General features: G+C 41.0%; 2 protein-coding genes across 2 annotated transcripts in view; both read right to left on the reverse strand.

Moving 5' to 3' along the window:
• Positions 1-1,760: 1,760 nt before the first annotated feature.
• On the reverse strand, positions 1,761-13,819 carry LOC134859043 (coiled-coil domain-containing protein 6-like). The gene is made up of 9 exons (XM_063875324.1): positions 13,519-13,819; positions 12,279-12,428; positions 10,321-10,449; positions 9,636-9,739; positions 8,816-8,976; positions 7,467-7,623; positions 6,464-6,564; positions 4,906-5,027; positions 1,761-3,155 (listed from the first exon to the last, which is right to left on the reverse strand). Exons 1-9 carry the CDS (start codon positions 13,771-13,773, stop codon positions 2,961-2,963), a joined length of 1,374 nt encoding a protein of 457 aa, XP_063731394.1. The 5' UTR covers positions 13,774-13,819; the 3' UTR covers positions 1,761-2,960.
• Positions 13,820-15,343: 1,524 nt separating this feature from the next.
• LOC134859009 (ankyrin-3-like) overlaps positions 15,344-20,071 on the reverse strand; it is a 118,777-nt gene continuing 114,049 nt past the window's right edge. The window contains 2 exon segments of the mRNA XM_063875280.1: positions 15,344-17,383; positions 19,358-19,449. Of these exon segments, the coding sequence (XP_063731350.1) occupies positions 19,378-19,449 (72 nt within the window). The 3' untranslated portion in view covers positions 15,344-17,383; positions 19,358-19,377.

A 20,071-nucleotide genomic window follows, 5' to 3' on the forward strand; every position in this document is an offset into this window, starting at 1 on the left:
GATATTTTGCTATTTTAAAGTGTTGGTTTTTCTGACACGGGAGAAGCAGCAACCTGCTGTTCTTCTCGGTAAGAGGCTTGGCAGGAGTTAACATACAGAGTCACCCTGCAGTCTGGATAAATGTCTCTTGGTTACGGCCGCTCAGCACCATAAAGCTGCAATGGGTCAAAGGCCACTTTAGCACCCAGCAGGGCCACCCTGCGTCTCCAGCCCAGATTCCTGCTTGGATTAGTTCAGGTTGCTGACTTCAGCAGCAAGAGAGCACTGCGACATGGGAGAAAAACACAGGGAACTCTCAGCAAGTCTTTGGACAAAGATATACTCATGTTACTCTGATGATGGGGTGTATATTTCATTTCCTGTGAGTTTGAACTGAGTGTGTGAGTGAATGAGCTACAGTTACCTGCAGAGCCTAATGGACGCCTAATGTGTGGCGCAGGCTGTCATCTTACCACAGGTTATTGCCCCCACATTACAAACGTTTACCATGTTAAATGATCCTGGAATGATTGATATATGGAATACACACATCTGGTCCTCAGCCGGTTAGAACCGGTGTGAACCACGTCAATGAGGAAATGGAAGTTAAAAACTGGCACAGAGTCAGTGGAGCAGCTGATTGAAGAGGCTTATAACATGATGCAGATGTGTTGCAATAGATTCACTTTAGAAGAGCTGACTGCAGTTCATTGCAAACTTTCTATGTCCAAAAGTCTAGACTGAAATATTTCAACACATACTGTCACCTTTATTACATTTGATCATGACAAGTTTTCCTGAAGCACACCCAGTCAGTTATAATGTTATTTTAAAGCGGACTTATAAATTATAATGCTCATTTTCAGGGTCATATTTGTATTTTGTGCCTCTACTGTGACATGTTTACATGCTTTATTTTTCTCATACTACCTGTGCTGCAGCCTCTTTCCCCCTCCGTCTGATCCAGAGCCCAGTGTGCTCCGATTGGCTTAGCTGGCTGGCTCTGTTGTGATTGGTCAACGGCTTAGAGATGTATAGGAAAAGTCGAGCCTCCTTGGCAAATGACGTACAATGTGTGATGTCACTATGTTACCGAAGTAAAAAAAGAAGTCTGAGCTTGGCGTTTAACGCAGGGGGGAGAGAGAACCCCCCCCCCCCCCCCCCCCGGGAATAAAATTCGGGATTTTAGCTCATTAATATCGCATCCTAAATTAAACTTATCGCTCATCAAAACTTTGCAGAAACAACTTAATAATAGGCAAAAATGTGTGCGTAAACAAAGCAGCAATTGATATTGGCCAAAACAGCAAATGAAAAGCTTCTTACTCACAAACAGGGAAACCTAAGTGGGAGCAGGGCAAGAGAATTGCATTCAGGTAACGACTCCTTTTTGTGAATTTTATTTGGCTCAGTTTTGCTCTTGATGAAAATCAAACATTTGTAGTACTTTTAATTATCTGTTAGTTTGCTCTAGTTTAAACTACAGAACAATGAACTGTAAAATATGGTCGTCAGTCCCAAACTCTGACCGCAGCTTCCAGCATGTATCACTGACACATAATCATTAGGACAAACACAAAACAATGGTGGCTGCTCACTGAGGCGGCTCATCATTACTCAAAACACTAACAACATATGCAGGACGCAAACAACTGTATAATTCATTCAGACAATATAAGGTCAAAAACCATAGCAGTCAAACGAGTCATGACAACAATACATCAAATCTTACCAGCGGTGAGTGTAGAGAAGCCAGAGGCGTCAGTGTAATATGACAAACGCATAGTTTTCCCATTAAGTTTGTGATCTTTGATGGGGTAGATTTATTTAAAAAGGCACAGACAATTTCCCTTTTAATTACTGTTGGGGTTTGGTAGGAAAAAGAAACAAAAAATATGAACCTGCATAGTTCTCACAATGCTTTCCAAACAACTGACAACAAGACAGAGGTTGTCATCTCAAGAGCTTTAATCATACATAGAAATTTAGATCAACAGTACCATTCATTTAGAATGTTGTAGCAGTATGTATATTTAGTGTAAAGAGCATTATGTTTTTTTTCCTTTTTCTGATGAGGAATATCCACAAGGGTGATAGAAGCGTTCAGAAATACACCAGAGAGAGACAGAGAAGAAAGAGAGAGACTGAGTACATGACTATGTTGTAACACCTCAGACTACATTTTGAAACACCTTAGAAGGCGACATTTATCTGTGGTTGATGTACCAGTGTCCATTTTACAGTTTTTTCTTTTCTTTCCTTAACTGAAGAGCAGCAGAGTCTTGAATGCTTTCCGAAACTAAAACAACATTGTTTTGATCAATGCCCAATAACGGAGAAACTCCAAGCATTCCTTTCACCTCTAGACCTAATTAAAGCCGTTTAGCTCGGGGTCGGGGTGTGGACACTGCTGCAGAGACAAAGGGGCTGGGGTGAGCTGGAGTGGAGTACATAACTGCAATCAAGTGTCATATTATAGGCATGAAAAGAATCGACCACATACATCTATCAGTTCGTCCTTTTCTCTATCCATACATCCATTAATCCAAACATCCAACCTATCGGAAAACACAACCATGAAACATACTTTATGTGCTGTTTGTGCTATCGTAGAAGCGCCACAACATCAATTCCAACCAGCTAAAGTCCCAAGCAAAGGAAAAAAAAAAACATCATGTACAAGACATAAGGTGGAACAAATAATTGGCCTACAAATCCCAGAAGCGATTATTTTTCAGTCCATCCATTCCTTTTTAAGAGTAGTTAAGTGACGCCACGTGTGGATTTGGCAGGTGGCTGGCTTCAACCCGAATGTGAGCCGCCGTATCGTTTCCCCTCTAAAACTTTTGAAGCTGCTTCTTTTATGGAGTTGGTAAAGAGTAGGAAACTTGACTTCCAGAGCTGGTAATGACGGAAGCTGCGGTAGCGTCGTGGCATTCAGTGGGCGCACTCACGCGCAAAGAAAGAAACGTTGTGTTGCATTAAGGCAGGGAGGGAGGCTGCTGTGCTGCGTGCTGCGACATAGCTGCCGGGGAGGACATGGACTGGACCATGGGCTGAGCCGGAGGGGGGAGCGGAGGCTGAGCCTGCTGGGCCCCCGAGTGCGTGTTGGGGGAAGGTGGGGGCGTTGGACGTTTGAATTTGTCGGGGCTGGTGCTTCTTCTGGGAGAGGGCCGCTGTTTAAGAGAGGGAGACAAAGAGAAAATAAATAAAGACATACATGTATATACTTCATATTGAATAATACAACCACAGCCGCATTTATAAGCATCTGTGGCAAAGATCAAAGAAAATCTATCCAACCAACAAGTGAAGATAGTGTCAAATAGACATTAAAAGAAGGAAAAGGCAGAGTCAGCATGTTTGAATAAGTGAGGGTTGAAAAAACTAGTTTTAGCAGCCAAACAGACTTCACAAGTAGAAACTAATGAGGAAGGAAAAATAGAGTTTACATTAAGTGGGGAGGTTACTTGTCCCAGTCATGGTTGCTCCACTGAGCTATTAGTCATGTACTGAGAACAGTAATTCCAGACAGAGGAATGGATAGAGAAAAAAGGGTTTAAAGACAAACTTAAGGTTCAGTTCTCCATGATTTAATTATTCCCTTGTGGGTGGGCCGAGGGGTGATTGGAAAGATGTGGTCTGTACCCTCCACATGCACCAAGAGTATGTATGGATGTAAAATACCAGAGGGAGAAAACAAGAGACGGAGAAATAGAACTTCAGAGACCAGTGGGAACAAAGGTTTGAATACGGGCGGGATAAGCTTCATGGAAAGGGATTACAGCATAAAATAGTATCATTAAAATCAGGGACTCCCAAATTATTGTAAACATGGAAATATTTGTTCAGAAGTGTATATTTTACTTGTGAAAACCAAAAGACTTCATAGGAGCATCAGTAGACTGAGGTCACAGTGACCTAAACAGCATTTACAAATCAGACTGTCAGCAATTTATCTTCATGAGTACATGCTGAGCCAAGCCAAAGAGGAGTTCTTACACCCTTGTTTTTAAATTTGACTAACAGGCAGCCCTCTCTCTGAGCAACATCACAAGAGCCTGTTCCAAGAAATGTTATTGTTCCAAAACAACGTGCTAAGCATGGGACCCAAGCCCAAAAGCATCCCAAACAACTGATCCATGGATGTGTGTGAAAGTTGTCTATCCTTCTTTCGTAAACCCATCAAAACTAACAGCAATACATTACTTCATTTCTGGGATGTATCATTACTATGAAACATTAGATAAAAACCACAACGCACACTTTAAGGATACGACCTGATTTGATAATGTTGATAACTGAAATTAATACTCATCGTTTGGCTAGAAGAAAAGCAAACAATGACCCTGTATAAAACATTATTACAAATCAGATACGTTACTGAAGAAATATAGTATACGACTCCTAAAGTCATTTCAATAACAGCTCTGTTATTGTAAAGAGAAAAGTACAGACGACTGGACTTTGGAACATTTATTGAGCCAAGGTATTTCCTGCTAGCATAAATGCAATTATATGTGATGTAACGACAATCTCTATGAGGGCCGAGCCAGTTTCAGATCTGCAGATGTTCCCACGAACATAATAGGTCAACAATGTAGGACTGTTTACCCTGTTCTAAAGCTGATTGAAATACATTAAAAAGTGTAATATGAGGTCTATCAGAAGTGGATGTAACACCTTTATAAGAAAACAGTAAACCTTAGTCCTCATTTAAATACAAATAAGTGCTGAAGAACGGAAACAGACGGAAGTAAGAGCAAACGAACTGGCCTGATAGGCAGGGCTTCAACAAATTCAACACAAGAATAAGCAGCACATGTGGAATAATGGTTTCCTTCATTGTAATTTATTGTTACATATCAACATATCAATCATTTAATGTCCTTTCCTCTGTTTGGGAGGCATGTGTGTGTAATTTACCGCTACGGCGTGAGAGGAGCTTCCGTGGACGTGCAGGGCGGGGGTGTTGTAGTGGGAGATGGCGGCTCTGGACAGTGTGGCTGGAGGAGTGAAGCCCACTGTGTGGCTGCCATATGACAGACCTGCGACAGAGACAGGAAGACACACATGAAGAGATACTGACGCAGACATGCGTGCACTTTTGTCTACGTCGTTATAATGAACTATAAACGCTGGTTGTTTAGACTGAACTGCAGCTAACACGCTGTTCAACAGCTGAGACAGAAAGAGTGAAACAGCGGTGCTCAGCCACCTGTAATCCGTCTTATCACCGCGCAAACATTCAGGCTGTAATCTGATATCCTGCTAAATCACACCGACACCACGGAATAACTCCATATTCCTTTGTGTTAGGACAACCCATTTAGGGATGTGCCTGAATGCTAGTGCAGTATGAGAGACATGTTTCATCATACATGCCGATCATCCACGTGCCATTCCCTCATTATGTTTTTTAAGTCATTTATTTTGACAGTCATTTTCCTCCTTCTTCCAGCACATGCTCAGTCATTCCATATATTGAACTAAATTATAAATGGTGCCATTATTTGCCACCTTCAACAACTCATTAACTTCCCATCAGCTGTCAAAGTCAAAGTCCACTTTATTGTAAAGTTTCCACATGTTACACATACAGAACATTGAAATACCGCTTCTGGCAGTCCCACTGTGCAAATATAAACAAGAACATACAACAGAAAAAGATAAGATGATAAAAAGAGCTTTGAGTTCTTTTGTTTGGCTTTGATTGAGATAGCAGCAAACAATGACTCACTATTTCAACATATAATGGAGTAATGTCTACCTGAGCCTGTGTGTGTTCTTACCGTAGCTTGTCTGTGCTTTGTTTGTGTAACCGAGCCTCCCGCACAAGCATGTTAATGCATGTGCGTGTGTGTTTAGTCAGGTAATGGCTGCCCTCCCCCACCACCACCACCACTGTACTCATATGGCCGTTACGGTTGATGAAGTCGTTCCGAGCCACTGCACTGTTATTTAAGCGTAGCAGCCACCCTCTGGTTACCCCTTGTTTTGTACCATCGTTAGCTCTTAGCAACTATAGCTCCGAGCTGCCGGCATGTTGGGAGCACAACCCCCCCCCCCCCGGCTCATAAATCCTATAAATGAATTTGGCATCATGGCATTTTATGATTCTCCTGGTTCCTGAAGAAAGAGAGGGCAACAGATGCAGTCAGATGTGTTTCTGAGAAAACAGGAAGTGGGAAAGACCATGAGGGCAAAGTCTTTTTATTTCACTGCGATCCAGTCTGGGAATTTGTTCATGCTCGAGCTGACCTTTAAAAAATGTCCATGTTATCAATGAATGTTTGTATGAGATTCGAAACTAGATATGACGGATTTCAACAATACAATTTGGCACAATGATAACGCTCGTTTTCTGGATACAAATATATCGATGTCAAAGGTCCTTTTTATAGAGGTGTTGTCAAGTCTCTTTGACAATTAATTACTCGCCGACAGCTTTATATCCTGCAGTGGCCATCTTAAAACTACCTACCAGGAGATATGGGTCTGCTGGAGCTGGGGGAAGGGGTGTAAGGGATGGGGCTGGACACAGTCCTCGCTCGCAAGCCCTGTGCAGACATCTCATTGAAGTACCTGAGAGGATGAGAGGACAACACGAAAGGAAAATTCTGTGTTATTTTTGCAAAAAGTGCCATTAATGCATACTCCATGGAGTAAAAGTCGACAACCAAATGGAGAATTAAAGCTTATTAGACAAAATTAAAAAAGAACCCTCGCAGAGACCATAAAGTCAGTGCAATGGCTGCTATAAAAGATAAAGATGTGATGTTTACAATACTGAAACCTGTAACAGTATCTCATACCACGGTAGGAGCATTGTTTGGGTGTTTTTGTTGATGCCATGCCAAGCGTTAGAGCCATCAACTCACAGTCCAGTCTGGATTTCACAACAGACCAGAGAACCAGGTACCACTGTGAGCTTTCAGTGTAATGACTGCCAGTAGAGAAAGCGATCAAACAACTGCGCTGTTAGCTGAAAGAATGGAGGCAGTCTTTTGACTTAAATTGTCCTGATAGCTTGGCTTTTTTTCCCTTACATCAATCTAACCAAGACCTGGAAAATTACAATTCAACTAGGGAGGATTATTTTGATGTCTAAATCACTTGTGGCAGCCAGCATCTGAATCAGAACCGCATGGCAGCACTAAAACATTCAGAGCATTTAGTTTCTGGTTAGCTCAACGGACACCACGTTACCTTGCTATCACAGACGAACTACGACACTAACAAAGAACGCTATTAAAAGAGGTGTCTTTTGCATCTCTCCATATATTGTTCCTACATCTTTTCACCCTCACAAGTTAAAGCTTCTTTCATCAAACCAGCAGCATGTGGCCAAATGCTTCTTAAGTATACATGCCATGGTATTAACTAAGAACACTCACTCCACCACTTCACCTGAGTTGTGTGATTTTGCACCAATAAGACATTCTGACCATTTTTCAAAATGACTAACTGCGTGTCCCATCGCGTACCTCTCATCGTCCATCTCCAGACTGGATTCACTCTCCGACAGTTGTCTGCACAGAGCCTCCCTGCGCTCCATTTCTCTCTGAAGCTTTCTCTGCAGCCGGATGTTCTCCTCCCTCATGTGTCGCTCCTCCTCGATGTACTGGGCACGCTTCTCTGTGTCTGCAAGGGGAAAAATAGATATCGTCACGGTCACATCCTGCCCACTATATTTTAACATAAACAAACGCGTGCACGGCTAAATCTAAAAACTGTGTACACAAAACCCTTCTTTTGAAGTGTGGCCTGACAGCTCCCTCTAGTGGCAAAAACAAAGGATGGAATAACAGAGACTCCCCAGCACGAGTTCAGATTAATAAACATAAATTAAGCATTTAAGTATAAGATACAGAGCTAAACATTTCTGACTGTCAACAACAAACAAGTGTTCTTATTACCATCAACACAGTGTTCGCTGCCGTGCTGTTAAACTGCAAGTTACTTTTGCTGTTTTGTCTCTGCCCAATGTGCTTTAGTAGAACCAGTAAAACATCAAAATGTGCCAACTCAAAACACAATAACCGTGCCTAAATTAGAATAAAAAGGTGGGAGTTCCTTAAAGCAGCGGGGACTGTTTGGGACTGATGGAGGCATGTTCATGTAGAGAGAAACTGAGTAGAAACCGTGTGGGGTTGTCCTGTGTGTGTACACTTTGATACAGACGTTTAGAGACCAAGTTAAATATATCCCGGTATTACATTTTTATGAGGTTATGAAAATAAGAAGTCATCCAAAAGTAAAAATGGAAGCATATTCGCCAGTAACAAAATATCTACAGTATAATTTCATTGCAATGTCACAAGCAACAAACTATGATTTTGGAAAGCTACGCGGATTCTTTCTTGCTTTAAATGCTTTCCATGCCGTATTTATGTCTGGAAAAATGTATGTAAAAATAGAGCTTAGGACTCAAAACATGAGCTTTCAACATTAAAACAACCTTCTGGGATGCTCATCTGTAATGCGCACCCCTTATAAGATGTAGAAAGGGGGGCAATGATAGTTAGAGACCTACATGGATGCTTGCTGTGCTGTTCCACTTCTTCATATACACTCACGTATCACCATGTGTAATGTGACCAGTGAATGATAAAGGGGGTAACTAGGATGTAAACCGCCCGAGATAAGGCCAGAGAGTATCCTGTTCTTTCTGGTCTATGAAGAACCACCCCTGCCTTGGTGTAGGGTGAATTGGCCCCTCATCGTTTAACAGAGGATCGGTTTCAATCACGGCCTTAATCAACACTTGAGGACATCTGCCCCTTCACAGCGTGCACTGCTTTGGATCGCGTGACAAGTTTGAGGGGCCACTTACGCTGCAGCTCGGTGGTGCGCAGGCTTTTCTTAAGCCTCTCCACCTCATTCTTCAGGAAACGGATATGCCGCATCATGTTCTCTGGTGAGTCTATTTCCATGGAAACGTCTCTTGGGGAGGGAGGAGCAGAGACGGGCTGGTCCAACTTCTCCTGAAGGATTCTAGTTTAGAAAAACCCAGAAAAAACACTGTTGTTAAGATTCATGAACAGAAAGCATGGGCATGATGACAAGCTTTTCAAAAATGAAACCTATTGAAATCCCCAAGCTCTTGCACAAGACTGGATAAAAAGTGATGCATACAAGCCTCGGGAAGGAAAAATCTCCCTCACCACTTCCTCACTTGATGCGTCTTCAGGTTCTGATTTGAATTAACTAGCACATCGCATAAATAATAGAGCCTTCGGGAGGTAATTATCCAGCTTTCTCTAATTTACAGTTTTACAAACTTTACCCTACTGAGTGTGTATGTCAGTCAGAAATGTGGCAAGAAATAGGATGTGTACCTACACAAAATCATTATTTTGGGTTTGAATCCCATTTAAATATAGCAATATTCACGTTTCCTACATTTTAGATGTATTAAAGATTATAGAATGTTTTTAAAAAGTCACGTTTGTTTGATGTTAGTATGTTCAAAATATACCTCTCAGCCAGCCCACCAGGTTCAAAAGTTAACACTAGTGCTGAAACTATTCTAGATATGAGCCAATTTCTAGATACACTGATGAAACCAGAAGATGTTGCTTCAAATCCAGGACCGGAGGAGTCTAACAAATCATCTCCAGATACTGAAATGTCATAATATGACCAATGCACACCTTTTCTCAGCCTCCAGTTTGTCCATGCGTTTCCACAGTCTGTTTACCAGGGCCTCTTGTTCCTGCTCTAATGTGTTCTCAAGGTCGATCTTTTCCCGCCTCAGCTAGAGAATGAAAAGGAGAGAGGAGATTGACGTTCAGAGATGGAAGGACCTTGACGTTGAGAAGAATTCACAGGACTGCACACAAATAGACCACTGCAAGGTCTCTGTACAGATAAGCTTATCTTTCACAGCGCTACATCTCTGTAGCTGCTTGTGATGGAGCCGCAGTGATGCAGAGTAGCCTATAACGATTTTTAATTGCTGATTTTAAGTGGGCCTGTAGGTAAAACAAGCTGTTAATCAGTGTCTTTCTGTGGTGGACTTAGGTGACATTTTTGGTAAACATTCATTTTGTTACACCTCTGTTTGCACATTGTGTTGACACACGCATCACTCGGCATATATACATAAAGGAATGAGCAGCAACGATAAGTGCATGCAGTAAAATAGCCAGAACATCCATCATCCGAGCATGGAAACATGCTTGGAATATGTTTGTCTCATCCACAGACCACAATGTTCTTTCCAGATAATATTCAGTGGGAGGGCTTGCTGATGGTGAATTTCTGGCATCTCACAACTGGCCACACAGATTCAGGGATACGTTTTTCCACACTGGATGCTGAAATCCTCTTGCATACCTGTTCCAAGGTCAGCTGCTTTGAGATGGTTTCATTTTCCATCTTTTTGATCTTTTTCATGAGCTTGTTAACCTGGAACTCCTGCTCCTGCTCCAAGTGCTGCTCCAACTCTGCCTTCTCATGCTGGAGCTGTGATAGGAAAAAGAGAGGATGGACAGAAGAATGGAGGAGGAGAGGGATGGAACCAGAGAGATGAGAAAGAAGGGAGAGAGCACACAAAGAGACTCACGGTGAGTCACATAAAAACTATGCATGAACACAGCGAACAAACACAGTGGTGTCAAACCTTCACATTTAGCTTACACATTGAGAGTATCCGTCCAATGTAACAATTCTACCAGATTCATGATTAAACTTCCCATGAGGGTAAACAGCGTGAAATAATGATTTGGCAACCAAAGCCACCACCTTTGGCAGCTCACCAATCCAAAGAAAGGGTGCGGCTCAGCACTGATTCAAAACGGGATGGCTGTGTGATGAATTATATAAACGATTAGTCATTACAGGGAAAGGGATGTAAATTCATTCAAAGGAAAAGACTGGAAAGGGGGGAAAAACATTTCCATTATGCTGCATAAAGAAACAACTGGTAGCCCTAACAACAACGCAGTTTGTATAAACTTATAATGAATGCAATCTTACTGTCGAGTGCTGCGCAGTATCCTGAAAACCACCAAGTTTTGCCACACCCAGTGACGCCAATTTGCTTCCAATTGACATAGCGACATTGTTTTAATAACGTTCCTCCCTTCAGCAAGAACTGCCACTGGCTGTTTATAAGGCCTCCACCCTACTGTACTGTGTGGTGAGTGGCAACTATTGCCAAGCATATCAGTTCTTTTTCAGCCTATGGAGGGGACACCTTGCAGAGATATTTTATCCCACTTGGGCCTTCCGTCCTTCATGGCTGCTTGTAAGCAACACCGCAACAGTACCTGTGTGATGGTTTTCCTTTTATTATGGCATCTTCTATTGTATCAGCTTCCTGTATAAAAAGACATACCAATGTATGCACAATAGAAGGTGTCAACAAAGGACACAAATGACATTGTAAACTAGTGACAGTGTATGGGTCATAAAGTAGGATAAAAGGTTTGCACTTATTCAAATACCTGCTGAGGTCTATTTGCATTATTTAGCACCACAAGTTTAGATGACTAAAAGCAAAACAAATCCATTCTCAAAAGCAATGGTTTGGAAAAAGGCAAAGTTGTTTACAAAAGTGCTTCTGCACAGGAGCATTTACACAAAACCAAGTGTAACAAATGACTACATTTGCTCAATTCTCCCTCTAACTTCACAGACACACACACCGATGTGAACTGACTACACAGGTATACACTCCCACTAAAGGCCAATTTGTCAGCACCTAGTCTACAGGTCTGTTTCATATTAAGTAGGGAGGCAAGATAACAACATCCAAAACATGTCCATCTGTATGGCTGTAAGCAGGGGCTGCTGAGGCATCTGCATGTGCCAATTCAAGATTCAATTCTTTACACAGCAACAAACCATTAGTCAGCCTACAGCTAGCCATTAAAAGGTGTGACAACATGAGTGTGCGTGCTGTGCACGTTTGGGAAATTCAGATGTTGAAAACAGACTGAACCAGACAACTGACAGACAGGAGGTGAGTAATTTGAGAGTCATTTAGATTAGCTAACAGCCGCAGTGAAGTCATGTTGAGCCGTTACAGGCTTCAAGCAAGATGATGATAATGCAAAATACATGTGGTTGTATGTGCACACAGAGACCCAACTATCAATCCAGCAGGCAAACACTTTCCGTAATAAACATTTAGCAAAGGTCTCTCTGTATCACAGTGCTATTTTCATAATCTTCACAAAGGGCGAAAGTTCAAACTGATGGTAGACTAATTTCAATGGTGCCTGGTATGAAGAAATATATCAAGTGAATTCAAATGGGTATTATTATCCCATCCTGCTCCCATTACTCACATGCATGAGTTTCCTTGACAGTTCATTGGTAAGGAATTCCTCCTCCTTTTCATAGTTGACGGCCAAGGTCTCCTTTTCCTTCTGGAGGGCCTGGATCTTCTTGAACAAGGTGTTGCTGATAAATTCTTCCTCCTGCTCTGCTCTTGCTTGCTGCAGGACAGAAAAAAATGTAAGACAAAAATCAGTAAAGTAGACTTTTAGATCTTGCACATCACACCGCTTGTATTTCACATATTATTTTTTGATAAAATCGACTACAGCCTGCTAGGTTTACTGCAAAACACACAAATCAATCAACCCAAATCTGCTGCAGTGAAGTGTGCAGCCAAAGAGGAAGCAGAATTTCCCCTAATGACTCAAGTGGTATTGCAGTAATGGGTGAATGACTGAGTGAAAGATGGAGGCACTAAGGAAATGTGTTGGGCAGCTAGTACAGCTAGCATTACAGTGTGGTGATACGCCTGTCCTTGTTAGCCCCACTCTCATATTCTCCATCCTCGTTCTTCCCTGACCTCAAAGCTAAACTCGTTTTTTTGCAAGCTGGTAAAATGTGTCAGTTGTTCAAGAACAATGAGAAGGACAATTGAAAGCCTCACACATTTACAGAGGCTGGGGAGGGTGCTGTCTCTGTGGCTGACTGGCCAACATATGAGCCTGGCATCCAGCTAGCTCGCTAAGTTTGGCCTACATACTTCCCATCTATCCCACAGATCGGTTACACATTATTATGAAGCTGATTAAACGAGCAAGAAGACATGACGCATCAGTCTATGTCACCGATGCTGTTGGGCTATTTATTTTCACCCGGTTAGCGGTAATCCTGTCTGGGCATAACGTGGTGGCAATATCTAGCAGTGAGTTACAGCTGACCAGATACCGTTAGCTTACATCAGTCTGCTAACTTGTGAGGAGCCCACCCTATTGTTTACCACATTGTAACTTACCCGTTGAGCTTACCAAGATGTGCAAAACAAAGCAAAGTAGCTGCCCAACCATCTAGCACACGTTAGCCCGTTGGCTAAATTAGCATCATACCCAACTGGCTAACGTTAGCAGAGCTAGCACAACAACAGCGTGTTATGATCAAAAGCAGATAACGATGTCCATGTAACACAACGCATGTGTGAGTAGTTAGCGATAAACGAACAGCACTATCCATAGCCAACTCACTGACAAATGCAACAGAATAATTGGATAGCCTCTAGCTAGCTAAGCTATATTACGAGCTAACATTACTCACAATAGTGACGCTAGCTTTGCGGAGGTCCCGATTCTCCTCCTGCAGGGCTTTGCACTTGAGTTTGAACGTCTCCAGCTCAATTTTAAGAACTTTATTCTCCTGTTGTAAGGAGGCCAGGCGGTTCGTTAGCTCCTCCAGACGAAACTGTGAAATGACTATGCTCGGTTTCCCCGAATTGGAGGCGGAGGAGGACATCGGGGTGGCCGAGCTGCTCCCCGCTCCGTCCGTGTCGCTCTCGCTTGCGCTGTCGGCCATGGCTGTGCGACAGAGAGCAGCTGCAGCGTTGAGCAGCAGACAGCAGAATGGTACACCGTGTGACCTTGCTCACTCGCGTCGGCATAGCGCCACCAGCAGGAAGTCTCCAGTACCGCATAATGCATCAGTGACACATTCCCTGGTACCCTATATTACTGTTCTAATCAGAGGTGGGAGAAGTACTCAGATCCTGTAAGAGTGAAGGAAAACTCTGTTACAAGTAAAAGTCCTGCATTCAAAAGATGACTCAAGTAAAAGTACAGAAGTATAAGAATCAAAATATACTTATTATGCAAATTGGCCCATTTCAGAATAACATATGGTATGTTTTCATTATAATTGTTGATCCATTAACGTGTTTATCAAAGCTTGTAAAAGATGCAGCTAGTTTTAATAACTTTTAAGTCCTTTTTTTTTTACCTTGGAATTGTAGTGGAGTATAAATACAAAGTAACATAAAATGGAAATACTCCATGGAAGTACAAGTATCTCAAAATTGTACTTAAGTACATTACTTGAGTAAATGTTCTTAGTTACTTCCCACTTCTGGTTATAATTGGTCTTAACCTAATTGTTAAATCATTGGTCGTGCAGCATAATCTTGCACTATTTCTACTCTGATTCTTCTATTGTCTTATATATATATTAATGTTGCATTGTTGGAGGAGCCTGGGACTTAAGATTTTCATTGACATAACTACATCGTAACTGTGCATATGATAATAAAGCCTCTGAATCTTTGGATTTTGCTATTTTGTTAAACACCCTTCCTGGTGCTGTTCTTTTTTAAAATTGTTTTTAACAAAGCACCTTGTAAACATTGTTTAGGTAAATACCTATGCTATAAATAAGGTGTATTGTTATTCTTGGAATGTGCTTAAACTGGGGATTCCAAAATACATGTGTGTTTAATCCAAAAAAGGGGTTAAATACTGCACTTTAACTTGTAATGGAATAGTTTTACTTTTACTTAAGTAAAGAATATAAGTGCTTCTTCCATCACTGGTGGCAAAGCAATTCTCTAATGTGTTTCGCATCTGAGAACTAACTATACATGCAACTGGACAATACCACAAGTAGGCTATTAACATTTTATAACTAACTACTTTAGCAACAAATGTGTCTGTTTATCTGTATAAATTAGCCACTTAAAAGGATCTATGTAATGTTAAAAAAATCCTACATATGAGAGGCAAGACGGGTGGGATTGCTTGGATTCTTTTGTTTTTCTCCTTATATTTCCTGGGGTGTATTTAGCACAGGAAACAAACAGTTAGTGGTTGCATGACTTATCACTCCTGTCCACGTGTCGAAGTGGCCTTGGGCTATATAAATGCATTCCATAAGTTAAATATTCACCAGAAATGAGCAATAACCTCATAGGGAACGTTTGTTTCCTGGTCCCACAAGGCAGTCCAAACATAGAGACAGACAGTCCTGGAGATGTTTGCTCAAGGAGACTTTGGTGGGCAAGAATCACATGACTGTGGTTGAAGGGCACTTACATTAATCACTTGCATTGGTTACGTAATGAAATATTTGTAAGTACACAAGACAAGAACAGAAACAATTGTATTGCGAAATCAATGAGTTTTTATTTTTTTTGAATTTTTAGGTTGATTTTTTTAAAGACGTCTGAAACATTTGTGGTGGCATCATTGCTGCTATAGTCTCTAAAAGACCTCGAATAACCAAAGTGCTAGAATAGTTACATTTCAATGGCTTCACTCTGTTAGTAAGAATTGTACATCAAAAAATCTGCTCAGGTGAAAACACATATCAAACAAAATTGACAAAATTGATAGTTCAGCCATATCAAAGGATCCTCTACCCCCTGATTGACATAGTATAAGGGGATGTGGTACAGCGCCTTAACTGACTTCCTTTACAACCCCTCCCTCCCCCCAAAAAGTTACATAGTTTTCTTGTCCACAGCATAGACACCAGCATGAGCCTTCGCACCAGTAGAACACCACACTTGAACTACATGTGCATCTAATGAAAACCAATACAAAGGTCATTCCTTATGTAAAGTAAAGTCAAATTTGATGAGCTAGTGAAAACATTTCTATTCGACACTGCATATACAGAATCTCAAGCCTAAAAAGATCACACAGTTTCAGAGTTTAACACAATTTATTTAATGCTTAAATAACTGTTTTTGACCATCCATTGTTTTTGTCATACAATATGCTATTAAGAGCTACAATCAAATAATGTCTTTATGTGACCTTAATGTGAGTAGGTTTTAAATAAGGAAATACTTCACCAAAAGAAATCCAAAATGAAATGCCCCAGTTTTCCTTTAATACCACAGCAGTCATTAGAAAACCAAATTGACACACTGCTAAAATGATTACAAACAGTCTAACAGTGTACAGAGACTCCTACACCTTATAGCCAATACGCACAATACAGTTATAATTTTACAGCGAGCCAGCCTACCAGCATTTACATTCAGATTATTTCCTCCCTCGTAGCAGAAGCTGCCCTCCGTTTCACATAGACAGACAAGACACCACACCCTCAGTAAGCTATAGAACTTTTTTCATCCTCATCCCGACATGATAAATGTTTAAATGGTATCCTTTTTCAATTTAAAATATAAAATTGGTGACATGTTAGGGCTATATGTGAACACAGATAAAGGGTTTTATTTGTCATTTGAATACAGTGTTTGCAAACTTGTAAAAATTGTACTTAAAATAATGTGAACAGCATGCATGAAAATATGAGTACTCTGAAAGGCTTTTTGTAGGATTAGATCCGTTCCCACTTTGGGAATGACTGAAATTCGATTTTCTGGAAATTTCCTCAGTTAAAATCAAACCAGCTTTTTTTCCATGTACAAACATTATACCTGCTCTAATAAGTAATTATACAAGAACCTGTGAAGTCACACTCAAATCTTTAAAAGTGGAACTGTTTCAATAAAGTTTGAAAGCACTTGAAAAGGTTACTCTCCTCCGTGTGTTCTCAACCAGTAGCTTACCCTTTTTAAAGATTTTTACACATTGGAATTTTATATACAGAAAAAAGCTCTTGTGTTAGTTTAAGTTTTAAAAAGGAAGAAAAAAAATTCCCCAAACAATTTACATCCTGACAACAATGGGTTCAAGAAAAAACTATAAGGCGAGTGTTGAAGTTGGATCAGAATTGTTCCATTGGGTTTTTTTGTGTGTTATTGTGTCTACTTCATTCTCTCCACCCACCATGTGGACTGAGCTCTTGTGCCATCTTTGGTCACAGTGTCACCTGTGTGGTTGTCAGTAACGGGAGTCTTTTATCGTTTTCACAACAAACGATGCTCCTCTAAAAAAGCTCTCACAACAACAGTGGATCAATGGCACATATTGTTTCACACAAACAGGAAGCAGAATCATCGTCCACGGGTCCACCACAGCTAAAAGTGAGAACCTCCCGGTCCTTTCGTTGACAGGTAGTGAGTTTGTCATGCTCATGCGTAAGTCAGAAGGGTCGACTCCTCTCGCGTGAAAACCGTTAGTTTGAAGCAGAAAGTTGCAGACTGGACCCTGAAGTCCTCACACCGGAGCCTCGAGCCCCTCGGAAAACGTATTTCCAGGAAACATCTAACTCAGTTCCTGCACACCTGCAAGACACAAAATAGTGCATCACATATTGAAGCATATTTAAAGATATATATTTATAGATTACAATGGGATTTGGATTGACAGGAATAATGCTGAATGCAATATATGTTGTATCAGTTGTTTAGACATCAATTCATATTATTTTGGATTTCCTAATGTCTACAAATTTAAATGATTTTTAAGGGAAATATTATCTTATGTAATCAATATTACACTCATTTCAACGGGTGTAACCTTGTGGAAACAGTCACGATCTCCAACTCCTTCGTATGACAACATGTCAACACGTTAACAAGACCTGATGGTCCGTGGGTTGTTATGGTGACCTCCGTTACCATAGAAACTATTTTCCAGGCTTCCCAGTAGTGGCATAATATTTGTAAGTCGGTATTGTACAGATGGAGTGATTCACTGCAAACACAACACAAGGCTGAACAGCAGTGGGGATTAACAGTCTGGACAGTGGGATAACAAATTCTTTCTGGATGCTACCGGGCCGCTATGAGTTGGGGATTTAGTGGACAAAAAAAAGAAAACAGGCATGGAGGGTTTCGGGGGGGCATTATAATGCTGAGGTGTGTACAGCTTGTCGGCCCTGTTCCCTATTCAAACACAATCAGACATGTTGCTAAGGGATAACCAGGCTCGGACGTCAGCCAGCACTGAGTCTGTGTGTCGGTGAGACGGAGCAGATTTCTGGAGCGTGGTACACTAATGGAGTAGTTTGACATTTTGGTTTTCTCTCATGTAAGTGAATTAGGTACAGCGCCGCGGCCAGGAGGTGATTAGGTTAGCATACAGATAGGAAGCCGCTAGCTCGATTCCTTCTAAAGTTATAGAGGAATCAGCACTTCTTCAGTTCACCACTTAACATAATTTATCTTGTTTGATAAACACACATGTGAACGCCCGATCAATGCACTTTTTTAACCACTTGCCAAAAAACCACTGAAGTCTTAAATCTTCACACGAGTTCCTTTGCCTTCCCTACTTTTAGAGCTAAACGACTAATTCTCTCAACTGGAAATCCAACAATCCCTCTTTTCATATTAAAACCATATGTGATGGGATAAATTAATTTTGAGGGATGGATTTGAGGGAAGCAAGATAAGTTTATGTTGGTTTGGAAACCATTTATATCCCACTTCTCCTCTCTCAGTGAAGCTAGGAGCCCCCACATTCTGCCATCAGCCTCTTAACTTCTAAGATTGTTGACAGACCCCGCCATCTCTAGTAGCTTATGTATATAAACTTCTCTCTTCATTCAAGCAATTTAATGTATCCCTTATTTTTGCCATTATTTATTATTCCTGTAATTGATCAACTAACCATTATGACATTTGCCAGAGATGATACAGTTGATGTCTGTTTGGCTGTTTTAGATTTGGGTTTTATGTGTGTGATGTCGTGTCTCTTGTACTATTTCTTATATAAAAGTTACAACAAAAAACTAACAAGAGAAAGTTTACTTCTGCTAAATTGTTCTGACAACAGCTGGTCCAGTTAAGCCAATCACTTCTGAGCAGCATATTCACTGGTTGCCTGGCAACCTCAGTATGACGTAATGCCTCCGGGAAGTGATGCACGGCTGTTGTTTATCACGAAGCTATTAAAGCACACCACTCCCCCTAAAACCACACAATGTTGTTGTCGCATTGCTGTTTGTGAACCAGACACAGCTTGTTTATTAGCGGTGCTGGTAGGCGTATTATTTAACTTTGGAGAGATTCAAGGAACAAATGCAAATGAGCGTTTTTGCCAAAATGTTGAATCATTCGTTTTTAGAAGAGAGTACAGAGTGAGCAGGAGCAGAGCACTGAAGTGAGAGTTAAAGACGAGAAATATAAATAAGCATAGAGCAGTGGAGTATGAACAATTGTAGTCACATGGTAAAGAATGCAGCATAAACACAGACAAACAGAACAAAAGGAGAGGAACAAACTGCACACTCATACATGGGTAGACTTCTGTACCTGGTAGAGCAAAACCATCCCTATGAGTGGAGCTTTTTGTCCCCTGATCTTCTGTCATCCTTTCGTCTGCTGTTCCGTGACCCTTCTCCTTGCTATAAAACACAAACAGGAATCAAGTTTAGATGCTGTATTCTTATTTTTTGAGAGGAGGAAAACAACCCAACACACAAACCTGAAACTGAGCAAAAAGGAGCAAGACACACTGTAGGAAGAGCCATCTGAAACTAGGACATGTTAGCAGTAGCTTAATTGTTAGGATTAGCGACCTGGAGGAAGAGAAGTGGTATTAATATGAAAAGAGTCGGAAACAAAAGAAGCAGATTATGTTTTCACAGCAGAGTCACCGCATTCATTAGTCCTACTGTGACTAAACAGTTGAACATTTTAGAGGACTGTTAAAACCACACAGTCAGCATCCCCTTTGTTGTGCAAACACAATAGTCACCTCACAGTGTCAAAACATAACATGCACAGATATGCTTCAAATGGCTGCAGCCCTTTTGTACTTTTTCCCAAAAAAGAGATACTGATGTCAGTTATCCCAAACCGGTTAGTGAAAATGTTAATATAAATTTCACCTGCACCGCTAGAGGAGAAACTGGTCCTCATTGTAACTTCACTGTTTGGCTTAAAGCTGCACTCAAACATCAGTAGGATGTACAATTTATTTGTACATCCTACTATTTAAACATTTACTTTAACCCCATTTTTAAC

This window comes from Eleginops maclovinus, chromosome 22 (assembly GCF_036324505.1).
Source record: "Eleginops maclovinus isolate JMC-PN-2008 ecotype Puerto Natales chromosome 22, JC_Emac_rtc_rv5, whole genome shotgun sequence".
NCBI classification, from domain to species: Eukaryota; Metazoa; Chordata; class Actinopteri; order Perciformes; family Eleginopidae; genus Eleginops; species Eleginops maclovinus.

Coding starts and splice junctions, on each gene's coding strand:
- LOC134859043 (XM_063875324.1), bottom strand. CDS start 13,773: ATGGCCGACAGCGCAAGCGAGAGCGACACGGACGGAGCGGGGAGCAGC. Junction 12,429..13,518: donor GCAAAGCTAGCGTCACTATT/GTGAGTAATGTT, acceptor TCTGTCCTGCAG/CAAGCAAGAGCAGAGCAGGA. Junction 5,028..6,463: donor CAGCAGACCCATATCTCCTG/GTAGGTAGTTTT, acceptor TCTCTGTCGCAG/GTCTGTCATATGGCAGCCAC.